Genomic DNA, 20,721 nt, shown 5'->3' with positions numbered 1-20,721 from the left:
AGAGACAGGGTTTCACCGTGTCAGCCAGGATGGTCTCGATCTCCTGACCTCGTGATCTGCCTGTCTCGGCCTCCCAAAGTGCTGGGATTACAGGCTTGAGCCACCGTGCCTGGCCTATCTATCGTTTCTTAAAGAAAACAGCTAAACCTTTTCTTTCATCATCTCCTCCTCCCACTTTTCTGGGTAGGGACACTGTTTTTTGCTTTTGTTGTTAGCTTTATTTACTTTTCATTTTACCTCTATCTGTGGTCTATGCTGTAGTAATATGACTCCAGTTTGATTCTATAGATGAAAGCCAGATTGGAAAAATGGGTGAAAGAAAGGAAGAAAAAAAGGAAGCACAGGAAATGAATTATTGCTGGCATTGTTAGGTGTGTGTGCCTGTGTGCTTGTCAGGGGTGGTCTCTCATTATGCTATAGATGTTATATCAGAGGCTCAGAGATTGTCTGGGCTGACATCACTTAGCTTTCAGGAGTGATTATGCATTAAACCAGAATGAAATAAAATTTATATTTATTTATTTATTAATTTTATTATTATTATTTTTTGAGACAGAGTTTCACTCCTGTTGCCCAGGCTGGAGTGCAATGGTGTGATCTCGGCTCACTGCAACCTCTGCCTCCGGGGTTCAAGTGATTCTCCTGCCTCAGCCGCCTGAGTAGCTAGGATTACAGGTGCCTGCCACCATGCCCGGCTAATTTTTTTGGTGTTTTTAGTAGAGATGGGGTTTCGCCATGTGGGCCTGGCTGGTCTCGAACGCCTGACCTCAGGTCATCTGCCCACCTCGGCCTCCCAAAGTGCTGGGATTACAGGCGTGAGCCACTGCGCCTGGCTGAAATAAAATTTATTGAAAGTCTATGTATTGGGCTCTGGGTATAAGGTAGTGAACAAAATAGCTTAGGTTTCTATCTCCATGGAGGTTTTACAGTCCAGTGGGGCAGACAGAAGCCTGAATGTCTGTCAATTCTGTTTCTTTCTCTCATTGGTGATCACTTCAGTAGTGTATGTGAACAAGGAGCTGAGATAGCAAATGAAGGGGACTGAGCTGTCAGGAAAGGACTCTCCAAGGAGGTGGCATTTATGCAGAGAAGGCATTTATGCTTTTTGAAGGGTTGGGAGGCGGGGAGGTGACAACAGATAGAGAGGAAGTCCCCTGAGGAGGGAGAGAATTTGGTTTATATGAGGGATTGAAATTTGGCCAATGATGCTGGGGTATAGTAGGCAGGGAGGAATGTGGCAGCACATGGGGGTGAATTGGTGAGCAGAAGCCAAATTAAACGAGTCCGGATTTTACCATAAGCCGGTGGGGTAGGTTATTGGCAAAATCAACTTGTGAAAATATTACTGGCTTCTTGGGGCAGAGTCAATGGTTCAGATGCAAACAGAAATTTCACTATTATCTCAGTGGTTCTCAAGGGGGTTGGTACCACCTCTCAGTGGTGTCTCAGAAATTTTAATGACGTTTTGATTGACAAAACAATTGGTGCCAGTCCCTGTTGGCAGTGAGTGGGTGGGTCCAGGGATGCTAAACATCCTGCAAGGAATGAGATGACACTCCCTAGTGAGGCATCTTCCTGCATCCCATCTGACTTTTGAATATTCCCATGGGATATTAGTGGAGGTGAAAAAATCTGTTTATAATGAACTACATGAAGATCCTAACTCTTGTTTTACATTTCAGATCAAAGTCTTTTTGGCACACTTCTAAGGAAATCAAGGACACTTTACTAAGTATTGCTTAACATTTCAGCAAATCAGTTTACTGATGCTCAGGCTTAGGAGTCACCAGTACAGCACATCTCCACACCTCACAGTGGGTTTTGTAGCTGTCACCCTCACAGTGACTCTTCACACGGGAACAAGCAGAGCACTCCTCTATTAGATCTTTGAGTATTTACATTTTGAAGTTTTTTACTATTAATTTACTTCCTTTTGTTTCTCTCTTATGTCATTGTGTTGACTTTAACATTGTCAGGTGGGTAGGCAGTTACATCATCTAAGAATTCCACTTTAAGACAGTAAAAGACATTACAAATCTTAACTCTAAAGGATGTTTGGGTCTGATAGTATTGAGAACTCCTGCTGTATCTCCTGTAGGGCACACTCTTGTTATCCCAGCTTTGTAGAAGACAACCTGAGGCTCAGAGTGGTTGAGGAACTAGTTCAAGGTCACCCAGCTAATGTAGAGTGGAGTCCAGGATTTAAAGTTCAAAACTGAGCCTCTTGGCACTTGGCAATGCTGCCTCTTGTTGACCTGTGCACTGGAGACCTAGCTGGGGAAATCCTCTCTCTGGAGTCCCCCTTGTGATGGAAAGCACTTACCCGCCCGAGCTCCTTGTCCTCCAAGGCCAGGACGCCTGTGCTCTCTGTGAACAGCTTCACCTTCACAGCTGGCAGTGCATGGGTTGTGGAGAAGTCACCCTGGGTGCCCCAGCTGCAGACAGAATCAAAGAGGTCATTGTAGACATATCTGCCTTGATGAATCTAAACTATTCCACTGTTTCCAGGTCAGGTGAATGCAGGGTTAACCCAAGGCAGCATTAGCTGTCACATCCTTCTCTCCTCCCCTTTAAAGCTGCCAGAGTAACAAAAGTGTTAATTAACTTGTTAGGCAAATGCAAGACAGATGCTCAGAAAGTTGCCATGGTCTTCACAGAGCACTATAAGGAATGACTTGAAATTAGCATAAACTCAAGTTGGTGAGAACTTGTTCCCATGCATTTGCTGTATCTACAAACTATTCCAGAGAAATCACTAATATTTCCTTGCATCCTTTGACATTCGTGAAAACTGCAGTTGTAGATTTTGGGATGGGGCTTCAGTTGGTTCAAGCCAACACCTGACTTTCAAATGAGACTTCAGCAGTAGTGGTGGGGAGGTGGGGAGCCCCACTTTCACTGGCATTCAAAGATGAATTGAATAAAGAGATTATGGAGCTCCACCCTGTTAAGGTCAAAGAGAGATTGAAGGGAGAAGGATGAGGATGTGGGAATACCATTCCCTGCTCATAGTTTGTGGATATCTGAGTCTCAGTTTTCCCCAGATGGGAGTCTGGCTTACCCAGAATCTGGGTAGAGCACCAGGTGTGGCTCACATGAGCCACAAATGCAGCCTCTTCATTCACTCATTATTATTTTTACAGAGAATTAATCTCTTTCCATTCTGTGCCTGCAAGCAGTGTGATCTTCCAGAAGTGTTAACTGGATTGCATTGAGCCCCAGGTCCATGGCACCTGTTCCATTCCTGTTCCTACCTATGGACTGTCACTCATCTGCTCCAATTTCACAAGCCTCCTGACTCCGCCATCTCAGGCTTGTTATATGTATGGTTCCTCTGCTGGCAACGTTTCTCCCCACCCCACCCATTCACTGGGCTACCTCTTTCGGTCTCAGCTTAAAACCACTGTCCCTTGATCTCCCAACCTAAACTGGGTTCTAGTATTAACCTCTCTTTAGCATACTACTTAATTTTGCATCCTAGCAATCACTGGATTTATAATTATTGATTTGTGTCATTATTTTATAGCAGAATCTCCTAATATTCTGTAAACTCCATGAGCACAGCGACTGTGTTTTTATGTTTCATACCCAGAACTTAGCACAGTGCTGGACATATAGAAGGAACTTAACAAATATTTGCTGAATAAATGAATGATACCAAATATAATGTCTTTTACAGAACTAGAAAACAGCATAGATACTTATCATTTACAGAAGTTTTTCATTTTACTTTATACAATGACTAACTTCTATACTTTAAAATGCTCATTATAATTTTTAATGATTCTATATTACATTTTCTCTATGTACCATAATTTATTTAGCCATTCTTCTATTATTGAAATAGAATTGAAAATTAATTTTGGGCCAGGCGTGGTGGCTCAAGCCTGTAATCCCAGCACTTTGGGAGGCCGAGACGGGCAGATCACGAGGTCAGGAGATCGAGACCATCCTGGCTAACATGGTGAAACCCCGTCTCTACTAAAAAATACAAAAAGACTAGCCGGGTGAGGTGGCGGTCACCTGTAGTCCCAGCTACTCGGGAGGCTGAGGCAGTAGAATGGCGTAAACCCGGGAGGCGGAGCTTGCAGTGAGCCAAGATCCGGTCACTGCACTTCAGCCTGGGCGACAGAGTGAGACTCCGTCTCAAAAAAAAAAAAAAAAAAAAAAAAAATTAATTTTGTTTTGTTATGGGGGTCTGGCTCTGTTGTCCAAGCTAGTCTTGAACTCCTGGGCTCAAGCAATCCTTCCACCTCAGTCTCCTGAATAGCTAGGAGTTAGATATTAATTTTTGATTTCATCTCTGACTGTTTCCTCAGGATAGAGACCTAGCTGGGAGATCATTTCTTCTTTCATCAACAAAAATTTAGTGATCTTACACTGTTGCAGGAGCTGTGCTCATCAATGCACACTTTCAAGGCTTGAGATGCCTATTCCCAAAATGCTTTCCACAAAGGCAGTGACTATCCTGCCACCATTTGGGAATGAAAATGCAAATCACAGGGCTTCCTTCTTGCCTGTTCTGAGTGTCATTATTCACTTTTTCTTCCGGCCTATTTTATCATTGTTGTTTTCATGGATATTTTGTTGACTACTAGCGGGCTTGAACATTTTACCCTGTTTGTATTCTTGTTTTGTAAATTATGGAAACCTGCATCCTAGTCTCAGTGTTGCCTTCAATCAAATAAATGCTATTAACTCAAAGACACAGGGAATCTAGTGAGAGTTGACAAAAGAAGACCAGAAAAATTGAGATGAGGGGAAACTAGATCCATGGGGATCTCAGTGCATGAAACCACTGAGAAAGCACAACAGTCATAGTAGAGAAAGACAGGACATGGAGGAGGCCATGAGATATGACAAAAAGTGACAGGTTTCGAAAACACATCAGCAAAATGTTTGAGGTACAGATAAAAACTCCTAAGTGGTTGTCAGCAAGACCCCAAGATAGGGAAATCTTTGTCTTAACGACAGCAAGGGTTTTGAACCAGATACCTTTAGTTCAAATCCTGGCTTAGTCACTTGCAAACTATGAAATTTGGGGTGAGGAATTAATGTCCCTGTCAATTTCCTCAGCTATAAAATAAGCTAATTTCACAGACTAGTTGTAAAGAAGAAACAGCTGCAAGTTTGGAACAGGTTGGGAACCCAACAAATTTTGGCTACTTTCCCTTCCCAAGGCAAGGAGATGTATTCTAGTAATAGTGATTATTGCTCATCACTTTATATTTATTTATTTAATGATTATGTGCATGTAATAATTGTACATATTTATAGGTATGATGGTTAATACTGAGTGTCAATTTGATTGGATTGAAGGATACAAAGTATAAATCCTAGGTGTGTCTGTGCGGGTGTTGCCAAAAGAGATTAACATTTGAGTCAGTGGGCTGGGGAAGGTAGATCCACCCTAATCTGGTGGGCACAATCTAACCACCTTCCAGAGAATATAAAGCAGGTAGAAAAATGTGAAAAGGAGACACTGGCCTAGCCTCCCAGCCTACATCTTTCTCCGGTGCTGGATGCTTCCTGCCCTCGAACATACTCCAAGTTCTTCAGTTTTGGGACTCAGACTGGCTCTCCTTCCTCCTCAGCTTGCAGACAGCCTATTGTGGGACCTTGTGATTGTGTAAGTTAATACTTAATAAACTCCCCTTTTTACATATATGTATACACACACATACACACACACACACACACACATATATATCCTATTAGTTTTGTTCCTCTGCAGAACCCTAATACAATGGGGTACAGAGTGCTAATTTTTTTTTTTTTTTAAGACAGAGTCTCCCTCTGTTGCCCAGGCTGTAATGCAGTGGCGTGATCTTGGCTCACTGCAACCTCTGCCTCCGGGGTACAAGTGATTCTCCCGCCTCAGCCTCCCAAGCAGCTCAAATTACCCACCTCCATGCCCAGCTAATTTTTTTGTATTTTTAGTAGAGACGGGGTTTCACCGTGTTAGCCAGGCTGGTTGCGAACTCCTGACCTCAAGTGATCCACCCACCTTGGCCTCCCAAAGTGCTAGGATTACAGGCATGAGCAACCACACCTGGCCCAGAGTGCTATTTTGCTACATGTATACAATGTGTAATAATCAAGTCAGGGTAATCAGCATATCCATCACCTCAAATATTTATCATTTTTTGTGTGTGTTGGGAACATTCAAAATCCTCTCTAGCTATTTGAAAGTATGCTATAAATTACTGTTAACTATAATCACCCTGTAGTACTATAGAACACTAGAAAAAATCAGTCCCCTTATCTTGCGATACTTTTGTATCCTTTGTGGCTTCTATCCAACACATGTTTATCAAGCACTTACTAAGTAACTGACCCTGTGTAAAGGAAGCAAGATTGACACTGTCCTTTCTACTATACAGATGAATGGTAAAATAGCTATTATCATTGCCATTTCATAGATGAGAAAACTGAGGAGGCACTCAAAGATCTTGCCTATTTTATTCCAGGGAATTATGACCAAGTTGGGCCAGAACCCAAAATCTCATTTTAAAGCTATTGCTGCTATTATTGTAAAAATTATCAATAATAAGCATTATTAGTGATTAGCAACACTGGCAAAAAATGTGACCATGAATTTACTTATGATTAATTGTACTATTAATCTCTTTGCATGGCTGGGTGTGGTGCCTTACTCCTGTAATGCTAGTGCTTTTGGAGGCCAGGAATTTGAGAGTAGCCTGGGCAACATAGAAAGACCCAGGCTTTTTATATTTTCTACAAAAAACAAAGTAAAATAATTAGCTGCATCTGGTGGTGCATGCCTGAAGTCCTAGCTACTTGGGAGGCCGAGGCCTAAAGATCACTTTGAGCCTAGGACTTTGAGGTTACCGTGAGCTATGATCACACCACTGTATTCCAGCTTGGGTGACAGAGCGAGACCCTGTCTCTAAAAGAAAATAAATAAAAATAACATAAAAGACACCTTTTTGGGCATTCATTATACTTGGTCATGGGGATGAGAAAGGTTTCTGCTGGAAACCAAAAGAGTTCTGAAATGAGAAGCTTTAACATTAAATGAGAAGCCACAAAGAGAACTTGAGCCCAGTGTCCTGGAGATACCCCACTGTGTGTTTCCATGCTACTGTCCTCAGTGTGGATGTATTTTCTGGCATGTTCAGTGGGTACCAATCCAGGATGCCTGAACCCCTGCTGCTACCAAAAGATGCGCAGCTCATAAGGCGTGTAACAAGAGTCCGACTGTGGGGCAGTCAGTGCTTCCGAGAACCCATCAGCTGGACGGAATTCAGGCCGCTGGAGGCTGCCCTGACAACCCCCATCCTATTGGACACTGAGTTACTTTTCCCTTCCACCAGGCCTGCAGCTGTGCTTCCCACCATGATCCTTGGCTCACCTCAAGCTGTCAGGTCACTAATGAATCCCAGTTTAACTATTTAACTATCAGATTTCAAAATGGTAACCTGGTCCAGAGAAACAGGCCAAAAGAGAAGTTCTCTCATCTAATCAGGACTGGCTGTGTAATTTTCAGGGCCCAGTGCAAATAAAACATGCAGGTCTCCTTGTTAAAAAAACAACAAACTCCAAAACTCCAAAACAAAACACACAGAAAAAGTGCCATTAAAGGTACTAAAATGTAAAGCATTTTCATTTTCTTGATTATTTCCTCTGCTCAAATCCACACTCCATTGTTCCATGGGATGTCACAAACACAAGCTCAAAGATAAAATTATTAAGAATTTCCATGGCAACAAAACAGCATTAAATCAAATGGGGGCCCCTTCTGAGTGTAGGGGCTGTGCAGCTGTACAGGTCACATGCCCATCAAGCTGGCTGTGATCCAATGCCACCCCAGTCTGGCTACCCTGGACTAAGGAGTGGGTGTTGGCTAACACTGGCTGTTGACATGAAACTTTTGGTCTTAGCCACAGTCATTGAATTCTGTGAAAATTCTGGCCTCTTTTTGTCAATGCTTCCTACTCTTAGGAGAATCAAAAAGGTTTAAATATTTGCACCCTTCTTTATATTCCTTTCCCCTGTAGGAAAAAATGTCATGAAAAATATTCATTCTTTGTCCTTTTCTAGCCACGGAGAGATCTGGCTATATTTGTAATAGAAATAGCTAATATTTATTCAGATTACTATGTGTGAGACACAAATTCCTATCTCAAAAGTGTGACACAGTCATACATGCATTTGATCATTTGAAAGCCTCTTGGCCATCCTGTGAAATGCCTACAATTATCAGCTCCAGAGTTATAAATGAGTCACACAGAGGCTGGGTAATATGTTCAGGGTCACGCACCAGGAGTAAATGGCAGTTAGACCTCAGAATTCAAACTCCGAATCAGGCCACCATGTTGCTTCCCTTGCTCATTCCGTCATTCACTGCTTTATGTCTTGATTAAATCAACAAGAGTTACCTCTGTAACTGAAAGGGAAAGTTCTGTTTTAAGACTGGTGGGACTTTGGGCCATGCTGCCTTTTTACTTTGAATTTATTTCACATGTTCAATATACTTCACAGAGCATTATATCCCAGACAGACAAATTAGCCAGTGGAGGAAGCATTAAAAACCTGGGCCTTTGGTGGGGCCACACACCCCAAAATGAATCTATTTCTCATTGTTACATTGTTCTCTGCCCATTTATTTGCCCTTGTTGTGCAATTGATTATGGCTATTAAGATGAATACCTCTTTAAAGTGTCCCAGAACTGAAATACAATTGCATTTTGATTTGAAAAGACCAGAGGTGGATAATATTTATTGCAAGCTGAAGTTGGAAAGGTTAACTGACTAACTTCTCTCTGAAGACAAAGTAGGTAATGTAAAATGGGTTAGGTGTCCCTATTCTGTGATCCCATCCTTTCTACCACTGTACTCACACTGTATGACTAGCTTACATAAACGTTAAAAATAGCCACCAATTATTGAGTACTTACGATTTGCCAGCACTAATAATTCATTAGTGCTTCTAATGAATTATCTCAATTAATCTTTCTGACAGCTCTGTGAAGTATATTCTGTTATTACCCATACTTTATAAACAGAGAAAAACCAGGGTTTAGGGAAGTTGAGTAACTGGGCCAGGATCTCAGGTGATCACAGAGTTGGGCTTCAAACTCAGAGTTTCTGACCTCAAAGCCCACGCATTAAACAAGAGTGCTTTACTGTGGTTTCTTGTATGTGTATATATGTGTATATATATACACGTATATATATACATACATATATATACATATAGACATGTGTGTGTATATGTATATATGTGTGTATATATACACATATATGTATACGTATATATACACGTATATATGTATATATACACATATATATGTGTATATATATGTGTATATATATAGCACCCAACACAGGGCCTGGAACACAATAAATATTTGCTTAGTAACTAGGAAAGTGACAAATTCAGATAATCATGTCACTAAATTCAGGGGATTGTAGAGGGATGAGACATGTGAAATAACCAAAGGTGTGAATGCCCCTTTCAATTGACGAACTGAGGGCTTTATCTCTTTGAGGAGTTTATTTTTTTTAATTTTTATTTATTTTTTATTTTTTTAGCTAACAAACTCTCTGAAGTGCACACAGCAGCTGGCAGCATGCAGAGGATACTCAGCATACGACAGCTCTCTAGGGAGCAAGGCGTCAATCCATGAAGGCTGAGGAATGGCTCTCCAAGGGCTGGCAGCAATGTGGCTGCCAACGGTATAGTGATGGAAAGTGCCACCAAGTTACATAATAAGCTGCTATTATTACTTTTGGTCTTTTCAGCCACAAGCACAGAAGCAGAGACTGTAGAAATGCCATCACCCATAGTGGCACCTCCAAATATGAAGAAATGTGTATTGGGACATGTGTGTCTATTCCAAACCAAATACTTCCTATAAGAGGGTGGCAAATAAATAGATGAACAGCGTAACTGACTAACCTAAAAGCACCATATTGGCATCAGATGAGGCTCTAACTTTCACTGCTTAGGGATTGTATCTCCAAATAGTGCTTCATTTAGGAAACACTTCCTGAATGTCTACTGTGTGGAAAGCACTATGATAGGCACTGCTATGGATCCAAAGGTGAGTGAGATGTAAGTTCTGCCCTCAAGGATATTACATTCTTTTGGGGGAGATGCCACGTGCAGAAATAACACTTATAAGGTGTGAGAATGTCTCCGCTTTCACATCTATAAATTGGGGATAATATTTAGTTTTATTATAAATATAGCCAGATGGGAATGGTGGTCTGCACCTCTAGTCCCAGCTACTCAGGAGGTTGAGGTGGGAGGATTGCTTGAGCCCAGGAGTATGAGGCCGGCCTGGGCAACATAGTGATACCCTGTCTCTTAAAAAAATAGAACTGACCCAGAAGATGGAGTCCTTAATGGAAGGATATGTAGGACATAGGCTATTGCGTATGTGGTGTTTACCTCACTACGTGGCACATAGAAAGCACTAAAAAATGTAAGTCTTGATTTTAGGATTATAGACCAGGGGTTGTTAAACTATGGTCATGGGTACGGGCCTGCTTATGTATGGCTCATAAGCTACTAATGGCTTTATATTTTCAAATGGCTGAAAATAATCAAAGGAATATTTGCAACACATGAATATTATATGACATTCAAATTTTGATGCCCATCAATAAAGTTTTATTAGAACATAGCTAGCTTACTCATTTATGTTTTGTCTATGGCTTCTTTTGTGCAGCAATGGCCGAACTGAGTAGTTATGACAGAGACCATATGGCCAACAAACTGAAAAGTTTTACTTTCTGGTCCTTTATAGAAAAAGTTTGCTGATCTCTGTTATAAACAGTTAAATTGCTGACTTGGCCTAATGGAAATACTTATATTTTCATTAGCAGATTAGCAGTATGCTCATCTGGGCATATCCACAAAGACAAACTATAAACATGCATTTACAAGGACAGCTCACTCCATGGGGATCAAATTTGCTGCTCTAAATTCTTCATGGAGCGCTTTCTAGCACTGTTAGTTTATTAGAAAATTGGGGCTTGTGTATTATAGCATTTCAGACACGTGGTGCCCAAATGCTGCTTCCTGAATGACTTGAGCTGGCTGACTCATTTCGTCACACTACATCATTATTAATATCAAATAATAAACATGAGTAGCAGATAATTCATATTTGGGATGGGGATGACTTTTAAAGTCACAGCACATTATTTCTCCAAACCTGTTCCACAGTGCCACCACTTTGAAAGTGAACACTTTGATCTGGGGGAGAAAATGAGGGAGAGGAATATGGTTTTGGGAGAATGGAGCTCAGAAAAATCTATGGGTAAAACAACCTTGTTCTGTGTGTTTGGGGAGCATCTGCTTGATCACAGTCACATCTCTGTTTACTATTTAAAGCCTCCTATTTGCGGAAGCCTCCTCAGACCATATGTTATCAACAAATGTTGCTAATCAAATACACACAGTAATTTTCATTAGAATTTTTCCCCCCACGAACAAAAAACAACATTTGCCACATAGGGAATAAACCTCCCAAAATGACAGTAAACATCCACTGCAAACCTTTGACAACAGAATGATATTTATGAATGCATATGTGAGTAAGCCAAGAACACATCCACGTTAGGCAAATAAGGACCCTTGGAGAATTGGATTTTGTGCAGGTTGGTGCTGGGGTCGGGGGTGGGGGGGACGTCATTAGTTGCCATGGTGATGCCCAGCATAAGGCCATAATTCATGTCTCAGAGACTGGATTTGCATTTCTTCAAGGTATATGGCTCATGTGAACTGGGTGTTAAATTGGTGCAGTTCATAAAATTAACTGCAGGCTTTAACGAGAGAGAAGTGTCATTTCAAGGAATGAAAGTGCGGTGGTCCTGTTGCTAAGAAGGAAAGTTAATAATTGCCTGGAGACAGCTGCATTAAAATCTTCTGGCCTGCCTTTGAGGCGGACTGCATGATATTCCACTCCAAGGGAATCAATTGTGCCATCACAGTGTGTCTCATGCAAACTAATTGATAGGCTGGGCTTTGGGTTCTTTAGTGTACTAGAAAAGCTAAGCTACTTCTCATCTACATAAGTGAGGCATTTGCTTTGTAGAAATTGGGCTGTCTGAGAGGCAGAGATGAAGGCTTTGGTTTGCCTCCTTGACATTTCCACTGGAATGTCTCCTCTCCAGGAGTCTGAGATCAAATGTGTCCAAACCTCAGCTTGAACTGTTCTCCCTCACATCTGTTCCTCTAAGGCTTCCCCGGCTTAGTCAAAGGAATTGTCAGCCACCCAGACATCATTCTTGTTTGCCTCTCTTTGCCTCATGTCCATTTTGTCACCAGATCTTTCATATCCCCTACATATATCACAAATCTGATTATTGCAATGGAGGAAAAGAAAGCAGAAAATGGAATTTGGAAGTACCAGGAAGCAGGTGGGGGGAGTATTTAAATAGGGTGGAACATTAAAACTTCTCCACAAAGCAATTGTCACCTGTATGATGTACTCCTTTATTTGTTTTGTTGGTTGGTTTGTCTCTGGCCAGAACGTAAACTCACAAAACTCACAGGGCAGGGATCTATGCCTGTTTCCCCCATCACTGTGCCCCCGGCTTCTAGCACAGTGCACGGCACATGAGCACATTCAACGGGCATTTGCTGAAAACATGATTTCACGAAATTCTGATTTCCTCCACACACACACACACACACACGAATGTGTGGAGATGAGATTAAAGTTGAAAATTAAATTTAACAATGCTTGATTATCCATGGACATTATTTGGTATGGTTAAAGAGGAAGTGAGTAAAATTCTTTTTTGAGACGGAGTCTCGCTCTGTCGCCCAGGCTGGAGTGCAGTGGCCGGATCTCAGCTCACTGCAAGCTCCGCCTCCCGGGTTTACGCCATTCTCCTGCCTCAGCCTCCCGAGTAGCTGGGACTACAGGCGCCCGCCACCTCGCCCGGCTAGTTTTTTGTATTTTTTAGTAGAGACGGGGTTTCACCGTGTTAGCCAAGATGGTCTCGATCTCCTGACCTTGTGATCCGCCCATCTTAGCCTCCCAAAGTGCTGGGATTACAGGCTTGAGCCACCGCGCCCGGCCGGAAGTGAGTAAAATTCTATGCTATAAACTTCATAAGGACAGACAGCAAGTCCATCTTACTTATTGTTATATTCCAGTTGTTTAGCTCAGTGCTCAGTACACAGGAAACTTTCAATGAATGCCTATGGAATCAAGGCTGGAGGGAATAATGTATACCACACTTTATGCACATATAGAAGACCTGCATCTCAGGCCTTATTTTCTCACTAACTGTGTAACCTTGGCCAAGTCATTGGCACAGTCTGTGTGCATACCTGTATAATGGAGGAGGCGGCTGATTTTTTTTCTGTCCTAAAACCAATAGCCTGGTATTTGATTTTTAGCATTTCCTTTTGGTTCTTTCTTAGGGCTTCCATCTCTTTGCTTATATTACCCACCTCTTCTTGCACTTTTTCCATTTGAACTCTAAGCATATTGATCATAGTTTTTATACATTCTTGGTCGGATAATTCCAACATCTCTGCCATATCTGAATCTGGTTCTGATGCTTGCTGTCCGTATGCTGTGGGTTTTTTTAAAGTATGATTTCTAATTTTTATTGAAAGTAAATTTTTGTTGATGCACTGAGCAAAAGAAACCCAGCACCGGCTTCAGTGGCAATTTCTGCTCTTGGGCTGCTGCTCCAGTAAGGCGTGATTCTCTGTACCTGCCTGCCTGTCTCTCCAATTTTGGAGGCAGTGGTTTGCCCTGCAACCTCGATTCTCTGATGGATCTAAGAAGAGATGCTGATTTTCAGTTTGTTCAGCATTTTCCTTGTGGTGAGGTCAGGAACAATGACTTCCAAGCTCTTCACATACAGGACTGGGAACTGGAAGTCCGGCTGAGCCTGTATTATTTTGAGATCCTATTCAGCTGTGAATGCTTCGATTGCATTATTCATTGAATGTTGACTCATAAGAAAATACAGAGCTGGGCAACAGGAAAATCTACATTTTCCAAGGTTGGAGCTAAGCAACAGGATGGCATAGGGAGGAACTGTCAAAGGCTAAATTAGAGAGATGACAGCACATCACCTGATTTGAATGTCAGTGTTGCCTTCTCTGAAATGGAGCACATGGTGTAGCCCAAAGATCTCCTCTTTTGTTGTAAAAGGAGGTGAGATTTTTGTCCTTGGAAATATTGGCTCTGTCTTCCCAGTCTAGGGCTCTTCTGCCCCATCTCCATCATCTAGCTGCCTTCTTCTAGACATCTGTTCATTCTTAGTTCCTGAGTATCTTAAGAGAAAATGAACTGCTCACTGCACGGCAGACATAAAAAGGAGCTCCCATGAAGTTACAGGAAAAGCATTCATTTATTCCCTCCTCTCAGGGATTCTGCCAATCAACTCCTATTTAATTTCCAACACTGGGTGTTTTCCTATAATTACTTTTGTAACCTGAGCTGGTTGTTATGGTTGCAACAAGGGTTCCCATAAATAACTGGGAGACTCTGGCTAATTGTGTCTTTTGAACTTGAATCTGCCTTAAGACACCCTACAGGCTCCAGAAGACTCAAAAGTTTACAAAACTTTCACTACAGCCAGCTAGGCAAAAGCCACTGACAGGCTTGGGCCAGGGGAATTACAAAATGCATTGCAAACCCCTTTGCATTCCAACCAGCTTCTCTGAAAGCATGAGCCAAATGAGGGGGGGTGGCGGGTGGGGGGAAACTGGGAGAGACAGAACAATAGCCTCTGAGCTGAAAGAATTCCTGAAGACAACTTTAGCTATGCCCCTCATTTATAAATGAGGAAGCTGGTGCAGTGGGGAGGAATTTTGGAGTAAGACTGTTCTATATATATCATCTAACAGCTTTATGATCTCAGACAAATTTATTAGCCTCTCAGGTCTCAGTCTTCATGTCTGTAAAGTGGTCACATGAATAGCATCTACCTTATAGGGTTTCTTTTTTTTTTTTTTTTTTTTTGAGAAGGAGTCTCGCTCTGTCACCCAGGCTGGAGTGCAGTGGCCAGATCTCAGCTCACTGCAAGCTCCGCCTCCCGGGTTCACGCCATTCTCCTGCCTCAGCCTCCCAAGTGGCTGGGATTACAGGCGCCCGCCACCTCGCCCGGCTAGTTTTTTGTATTTTTTAGTAGAGACGGGGTTTCACCGTGTTCGCCAGGATGGTCTCGATCTCCTGACCTCGTGATCCGCCCGTCTCAGCCTCCCAAAGTGCTGGGATTACAGGCTTGAGCCACTGCGCCCGGCCTACCTTATAGGGTTTCTAATCTGCCTTGCCACCAATTAAGTGGGAGAATGTAAGTTCTTAATACAAAGCAGTCAGCATTATCTGGGCAGCACAGGATTAAGAGTGCAGGCTCTGAAATCTGGCAGCCTAGCTTCTACATCCAGCTGTGCCACTTTCTACCTGAGTGATGCTCAACAGCTGACTCTCCTGCAGACTATTTTCTTACTTGTAAAATGGAGATGTCTATAGTGCTTCTCTCCTAGCTTTCTTTTGTAAGATGAGGAAATATGTCCTAGCCTGATTCTCAGTACATCCTAAAAGTGTGGTGATAATTATTCAGTGACATCTCAAAGATGCACAAGTAGTCCAAGTGCCAGTACTGGAATCAAACATCATGAAATGAGCTGACCTTGCAAATGTTTTCCAAACCATCTGAGCAATGGCTTTTGTGTTTTCTCACTCTGGGAAAAATAAAATTGGGGCTTGAATTTGGGTCTGATTTTTTTGGCAGCTATGGCAAAAGGACTTGTTCTCATTTTTCTGACTTCCTTCTCCAAGTGCCTGGAACACTTCCTCTCACTTCCAATCCTCTTATCTTCCATCACTGGCCCTTCCTGACCCCAGGGGATAGATGAGATTATTGTTCAATGGGATTCACACTCTCCTGCCTTCTCTAAGAGAGGAGTTTTCTTCCTGCCAAATTGATGTTGGAGTTGTTCATGGGATTACTTCTTTTGGCCTCTGCTATGGTTTGAATATTGTCCCTTGAAAAACTCATTTTAAAATGTAATCTCCAATGTGACAGTATTGAGGAGTGGGGCCTTTAAGAGGTGACTGGGTCCTGAGGACTCTGCCCTCATGAATAGATTAATCTATTTATGGATTAATGGGTTAATAGATTAATGGGTTATCAAAGGACTGAGACTTGTGGCTTTATAAAAAGAGGAAAAGAGACCTGACCTAGCATGCTCGGCCCTTTTGCCATGCGATGACTTGTGCCACCTTAGGACTCTGCAGAGAGTCTCCACGAGCAAGAGTCCCTCACCAGATTCAGCCCCGTGACCTTGGACTTCTCAGCCTCCATGACTCTAAGAAATAAATTACTTTCCTTTATAAATTACCCAGTTTCAGGTATTCTGTTATAAACACCAGAAAATAGACCAAGACAGTCTCCTAGGCAGAGTATACATCCCTGCAGCTTGACTTTAAAATTACTCGTGTGACTTTCTTTGGCCAATGGGGCATTAGCAGATGTGATGCAAGCACAAGCTTAAAATGGTGCTTGAGTAGTTGAGCTTTTTCTCCTTGTCTTTGTCACCACGGTGAGCAAAGCCTCCTCCAGGTAGCTGCTGTCCTTTCAGCCTCGATCCCAGAATGAACCATGTGGAGTAGGTCTGGGCCCAACCCACAGTGAGAATCCAAGGCCAGCCAGACCCAGAACTTAAAGCAGAGTCATTCAGCTGAGCCTGATATGGATCAGGCAACCTCCAACTGATTTTCAGATGACAAATGAGAATAAATGACTGTGGCTTTAAGCCACTGAGTTTTGGGGTGGTTTGTTACACAGCAACGGTGAACCAATACAACCTCTTTATCTGTCTATCACACCATCCTGTTTCTGCTCTATGTTCTGTTGGTCTGTCTGCAGTCCTTAGTTAGAATATCACATTATGCAGTGCCCAGACATATTTTATAGCCCTTGCATATTATATAAAGTCCATGGCAGTCACTCAATAAACACCTGTCTAATGACTTTAGTGGCTTGAAAATGATAGCTCTGTTTTGCCAGTGTCAAATGAAGCAGGATCTACCCACAGTGTGAGAGCTGCACTGAGGCCTGGCTATGCTGGCCAAGCCTGCCACAGGCACTGTCTAGGTTCCCGAATAAGCAAGTGTGTCAACACCTCCCAGGGCTAAGGCAGGCAGCCAATGTCTCTCAAATCACGAACGGTCAAGTGCTCCTAGGAAAAGCCCTAACCACATCAAAGGCACTCCCGATCGAGCCTCCCACATGGAAGCAATGACAACAAAGCCAACCTCAGTAGCACTTGAGTGTCCCCAACATTTGTGTCTCTGAATGGGGACCCAAATTGTGGTGGGCACACAGAAGCAGCGCTTAGGGGTACTCAGGGATAGCCATTCAGGGCTTTGGCTGCCCTCCAAGCAGCCAGCCCCATCCCGTGAGACCTCCCGGTTGCCTTTGATAGAGGGGATTATGGAAACTGTTGTTGGTTTGCATTGGGGCGGGGGTTGGCTGCTTTCATGGGCTGGGTTCCCATCGTCCTACTGAAGGGGACCCCTGAGGACACTGTGAGCCATGCTTGTCTCTTTCCCCAGGGACTGGCTTGTGGGTTTGGTCTTTATTTTCTCTTTTCAACACTTATGAGAAACCACTAGGAGTGGCCATGAATGCCAGGAATCTCAAAAGGAAATGATGAATGAGGCCAGCTGGCTAAATGCCCTTCAGTAAGGACTGAGGTGTTGTCTTAAAGAATTGGGGAAATGGCTCTGGAGGCCAAGTGCATGACATAGGCTCAACCTGGAGCCAGAGAGTTGTTCTTGAAAAGTGATGAATCTCAGTTGTAGAGAAATAACCGGACCCTGGTATACTGACACCATCACAGCACAGTGAAAATATTACCTGAGTTCCCAGTTGCATCTGGGGCTCCTTACACTGACCACTGGGGCTATGTTAAGTTCACCACAAGGCCTAGTCACTCTTACCGTGGGACCCCACATCCACAAAATAACAAACATACTAAAAACTATCTTTAAAAAAAACAACAACAACAACAAAACTGCATGAAAGTTGTTTGTTGTGGCTTTTTTTTTTTCTTGAGACAGGACCTTGCAGCGTCACCCATACTGGAGCATATTGACACGATCTTGGCTCACCTCAACCTCCACCTCCGTGGCTCAAATGATCCTCTCACCTCAACCTCCTGAGTAGCTGGGACCATAAGCATGTGCTGCCATGCCAGGCAAATTTTTGTATTTATAGTAGAGATGGGGTTTTGCCATGTTACCCAGGCTGCAAACTCCTGGGCTCAAATGATTCACCAGGCTCGGTCTCCAAAAGTGCTGGGATTACAAGGCATGAGCCACTGCACCCAGCTGAAAGTTGAATTGAGTTGTAATTGACTAGTTGATATAGGTTAAACTTAAAAGACGTATAATTAAATATCATTTTTTATTTTATAGTTATCTTGATATATTTTGGAGTTTATACAGTTCCTTTTAAAATTTAGCTTCCTAAGCTCTTGAAAAACATTTGGGCCCCACTGGCCAAATGTCTTAAGCCCATACATAACTAAAATTTGATGACCGGTACTCAATTTTTCCTCGGAAATAATAAATTTGAAGGCTTTCCAACTGATAAGAGCCAGCATTTACTTCAATTTCCTTGAATGGCAACTTGTACACCTCCTTCCAACAAAAATTATCTTCATGTCTTTTGCCCAGGTAAAGTTAGTGAGCAGATATTTTTGCCATGCATTTTCTCCTAAAAGGTATTCATACTCTCCTTTATCTCAGTCCCAAGGAGACATAAACATAAGGGAGGGTAGGTTCAACCAAGAGTGTCTGAAATGCCCAACACAAGAACCAATCACTCACCCCTGGAACTTTTCTTTCAGTGAATTTGACAATAACGAAACTTGTTTTCTTTAACCCCTGGGATAGATAATGTTTGTAAAAAACCTTTTAATGCTTCTAAGGGTCAGTTGATCTTTTTTCAGTGGACGCTCTTTTTTTCTTCCAGCCTGCCTGCTTCCTTCTTTCCTGCATCTTCCTCTCTCCTTTCTAATGTTAGAGATGGATTCACGGTGTACAGTTAAATCCATCTGGAGCCTGCCAGCTTCTGGGTACCTCTGCATTCCCACTGCTCTGTTTGTCAGGTGCTTGGTTTTACCTTTTAAGGTTTCCACCACATTGAGTGAGGCTCAGGGCTTTGGAAAATTAAGTGGCAGAGAGTAAAGCCAGGCACAGCCAGTGGGGAAATCTAGAGAGGCTGTGGTTAGAAATGTGGACTTCGTAGGAACTGGGTGATTGCGGCCAGGAAATGTAACATCTCTGAGCACCAGTTTCTTCATCTGTACAATAGGAATAAGCAAAGCACCTGCCTCATGGGGTTGTTAGTAAAGATCGAATGAGATGATTCAGGTGAAGCATTAACACATGAACACATGGTATGGCTTGAGTGAATAAATGTAGCTACTTTTATTAACAAGGTCCTAGAAGCGACAGAAGTGTAAAAGGCCCTTTAAAAACCCAAGTAGAGGGGCTGGGTCCAGTGGCTCACACCTGTAATCCTAGAACTTTGGGAGGCTGAGGCAGGTGGATCCCTTGAGCTCAAGTTAAGAGAATAGCTTGGGCATGGTGAAATCCCATCTCTACAAAAAATACTAAAAATTAGCCAGGAGTGGTGGTGCGTGCCTATAGTCCCAACTACTTGGGGAGCTGAGGCGGGAGAATCGCTTGAGCCCAGGGGGTCAAGGCTGTAGAGAGTCAAGATGGAGCCACTGCACTTCAGCCTGGGTGACAGAGTGAGACCCTGTCTCAAAAAACAAACAAACAAAAACACCCCCAAAAAACAACCAAACAAAACCAAAAAAACCCAAGTGATTGAATTTGGAGGTTTTCTTTTCTCTTCTCTCTTTTCCTTCTCCTTTTTTTTTTTCTCTTTCTCTTTCTCATTCTCTCTCTCTCTTTCTCATTCTCTCTTTCGCTCTCTATTTCTTTCTTTCTTTTTGGAGTCTTACTCTGTCGCCCTGGCTGGAGTGCATTGGCACAATCTCGCTCACTGCAACCTTTGCTTCTCAGGTGAAGTAATTCTCCTGCCTCAACCTTCCCAGTAACTGGGATTACAGGCACCCACTACCATGCATGGCTAATTTTTGTATTTTTAGTAGAGACGGAGTTTCACCAGGTTGGCCAGGCTGGTGTTGAACTCCTGACGTCAAGTGATGCATCCACCTCAGCCTCCCGAAGGGTTAGGATTTCAGGCATGAGCCACCATGCCTGGCCAGAGGTTTTCTTGAAGAAGGCCATAACTAAACTTAAAAACACCTTTCTTTGGTACAGCGGGATTGTTCAGTACCAGCCATAATCAGCTTACCATCTATGCTCCATGATGGACTTGCTTGTAGAGGTCTTTAGCAAGATAATGACTGAGAATCATTTGAATAGCAAGGGGAGTATGAGACTTCCTCTTCTGGCTCTCCCCTGTCTCACCAGCCAGGCCTCCTCAGTCCCCTCTGCTGATTTTCCTCATCTCCTCTCTAAACCTTAGCACACTTAGCCGACCTTAGACCTCTTCTTTTCTATCTATACCAATGGTTCTCAATTGGCAGGAAGGTGTGTGTGTGTGGGAGGGGGGGTGATTTTGCTCTCCAGAATACATTTGCAGTGTCTGGAGACTCATTTTTCAGCTGTGACATGGGGGTGTGGGGGAGAGATTACAACTACTACTGGTATCTAGTGAGTGGAGGCC

General features: G+C 42.8%; 1 protein-coding gene across 1 annotated transcript in view; it reads right to left on the bottom strand.

The window, feature by feature from the left end:
* CADPS (Ca++-dependent secretion activator) overlaps nucleotides 1-20,721 on the bottom strand; it is a 482,801-nt gene that overhangs the window by 194,074 nt on the left and 268,006 nt on the right. Inside the window, 1 exon segment of the mRNA XM_011947195.1 lies at nucleotides 2,324-2,435. Coding sequence (XP_011802585.1) covers nucleotides 2,324-2,435 — 112 coding nt within the window.

The sequence above is a fragment of the Colobus angolensis genome, unplaced genomic scaffold, assembly GCF_000951035.1.
Source record: "Colobus angolensis palliatus isolate OR3802 unplaced genomic scaffold, Cang.pa_1.0 Scaffold26, whole genome shotgun sequence".
NCBI classification, from domain to species: domain Eukaryota; kingdom Metazoa; phylum Chordata; class Mammalia; order Primates; family Cercopithecidae; genus Colobus; species Colobus angolensis.
Note: the sequence above shows the minus strand (reverse complement) of the source record. Positions and strands in the feature narration are given on the sequence as shown.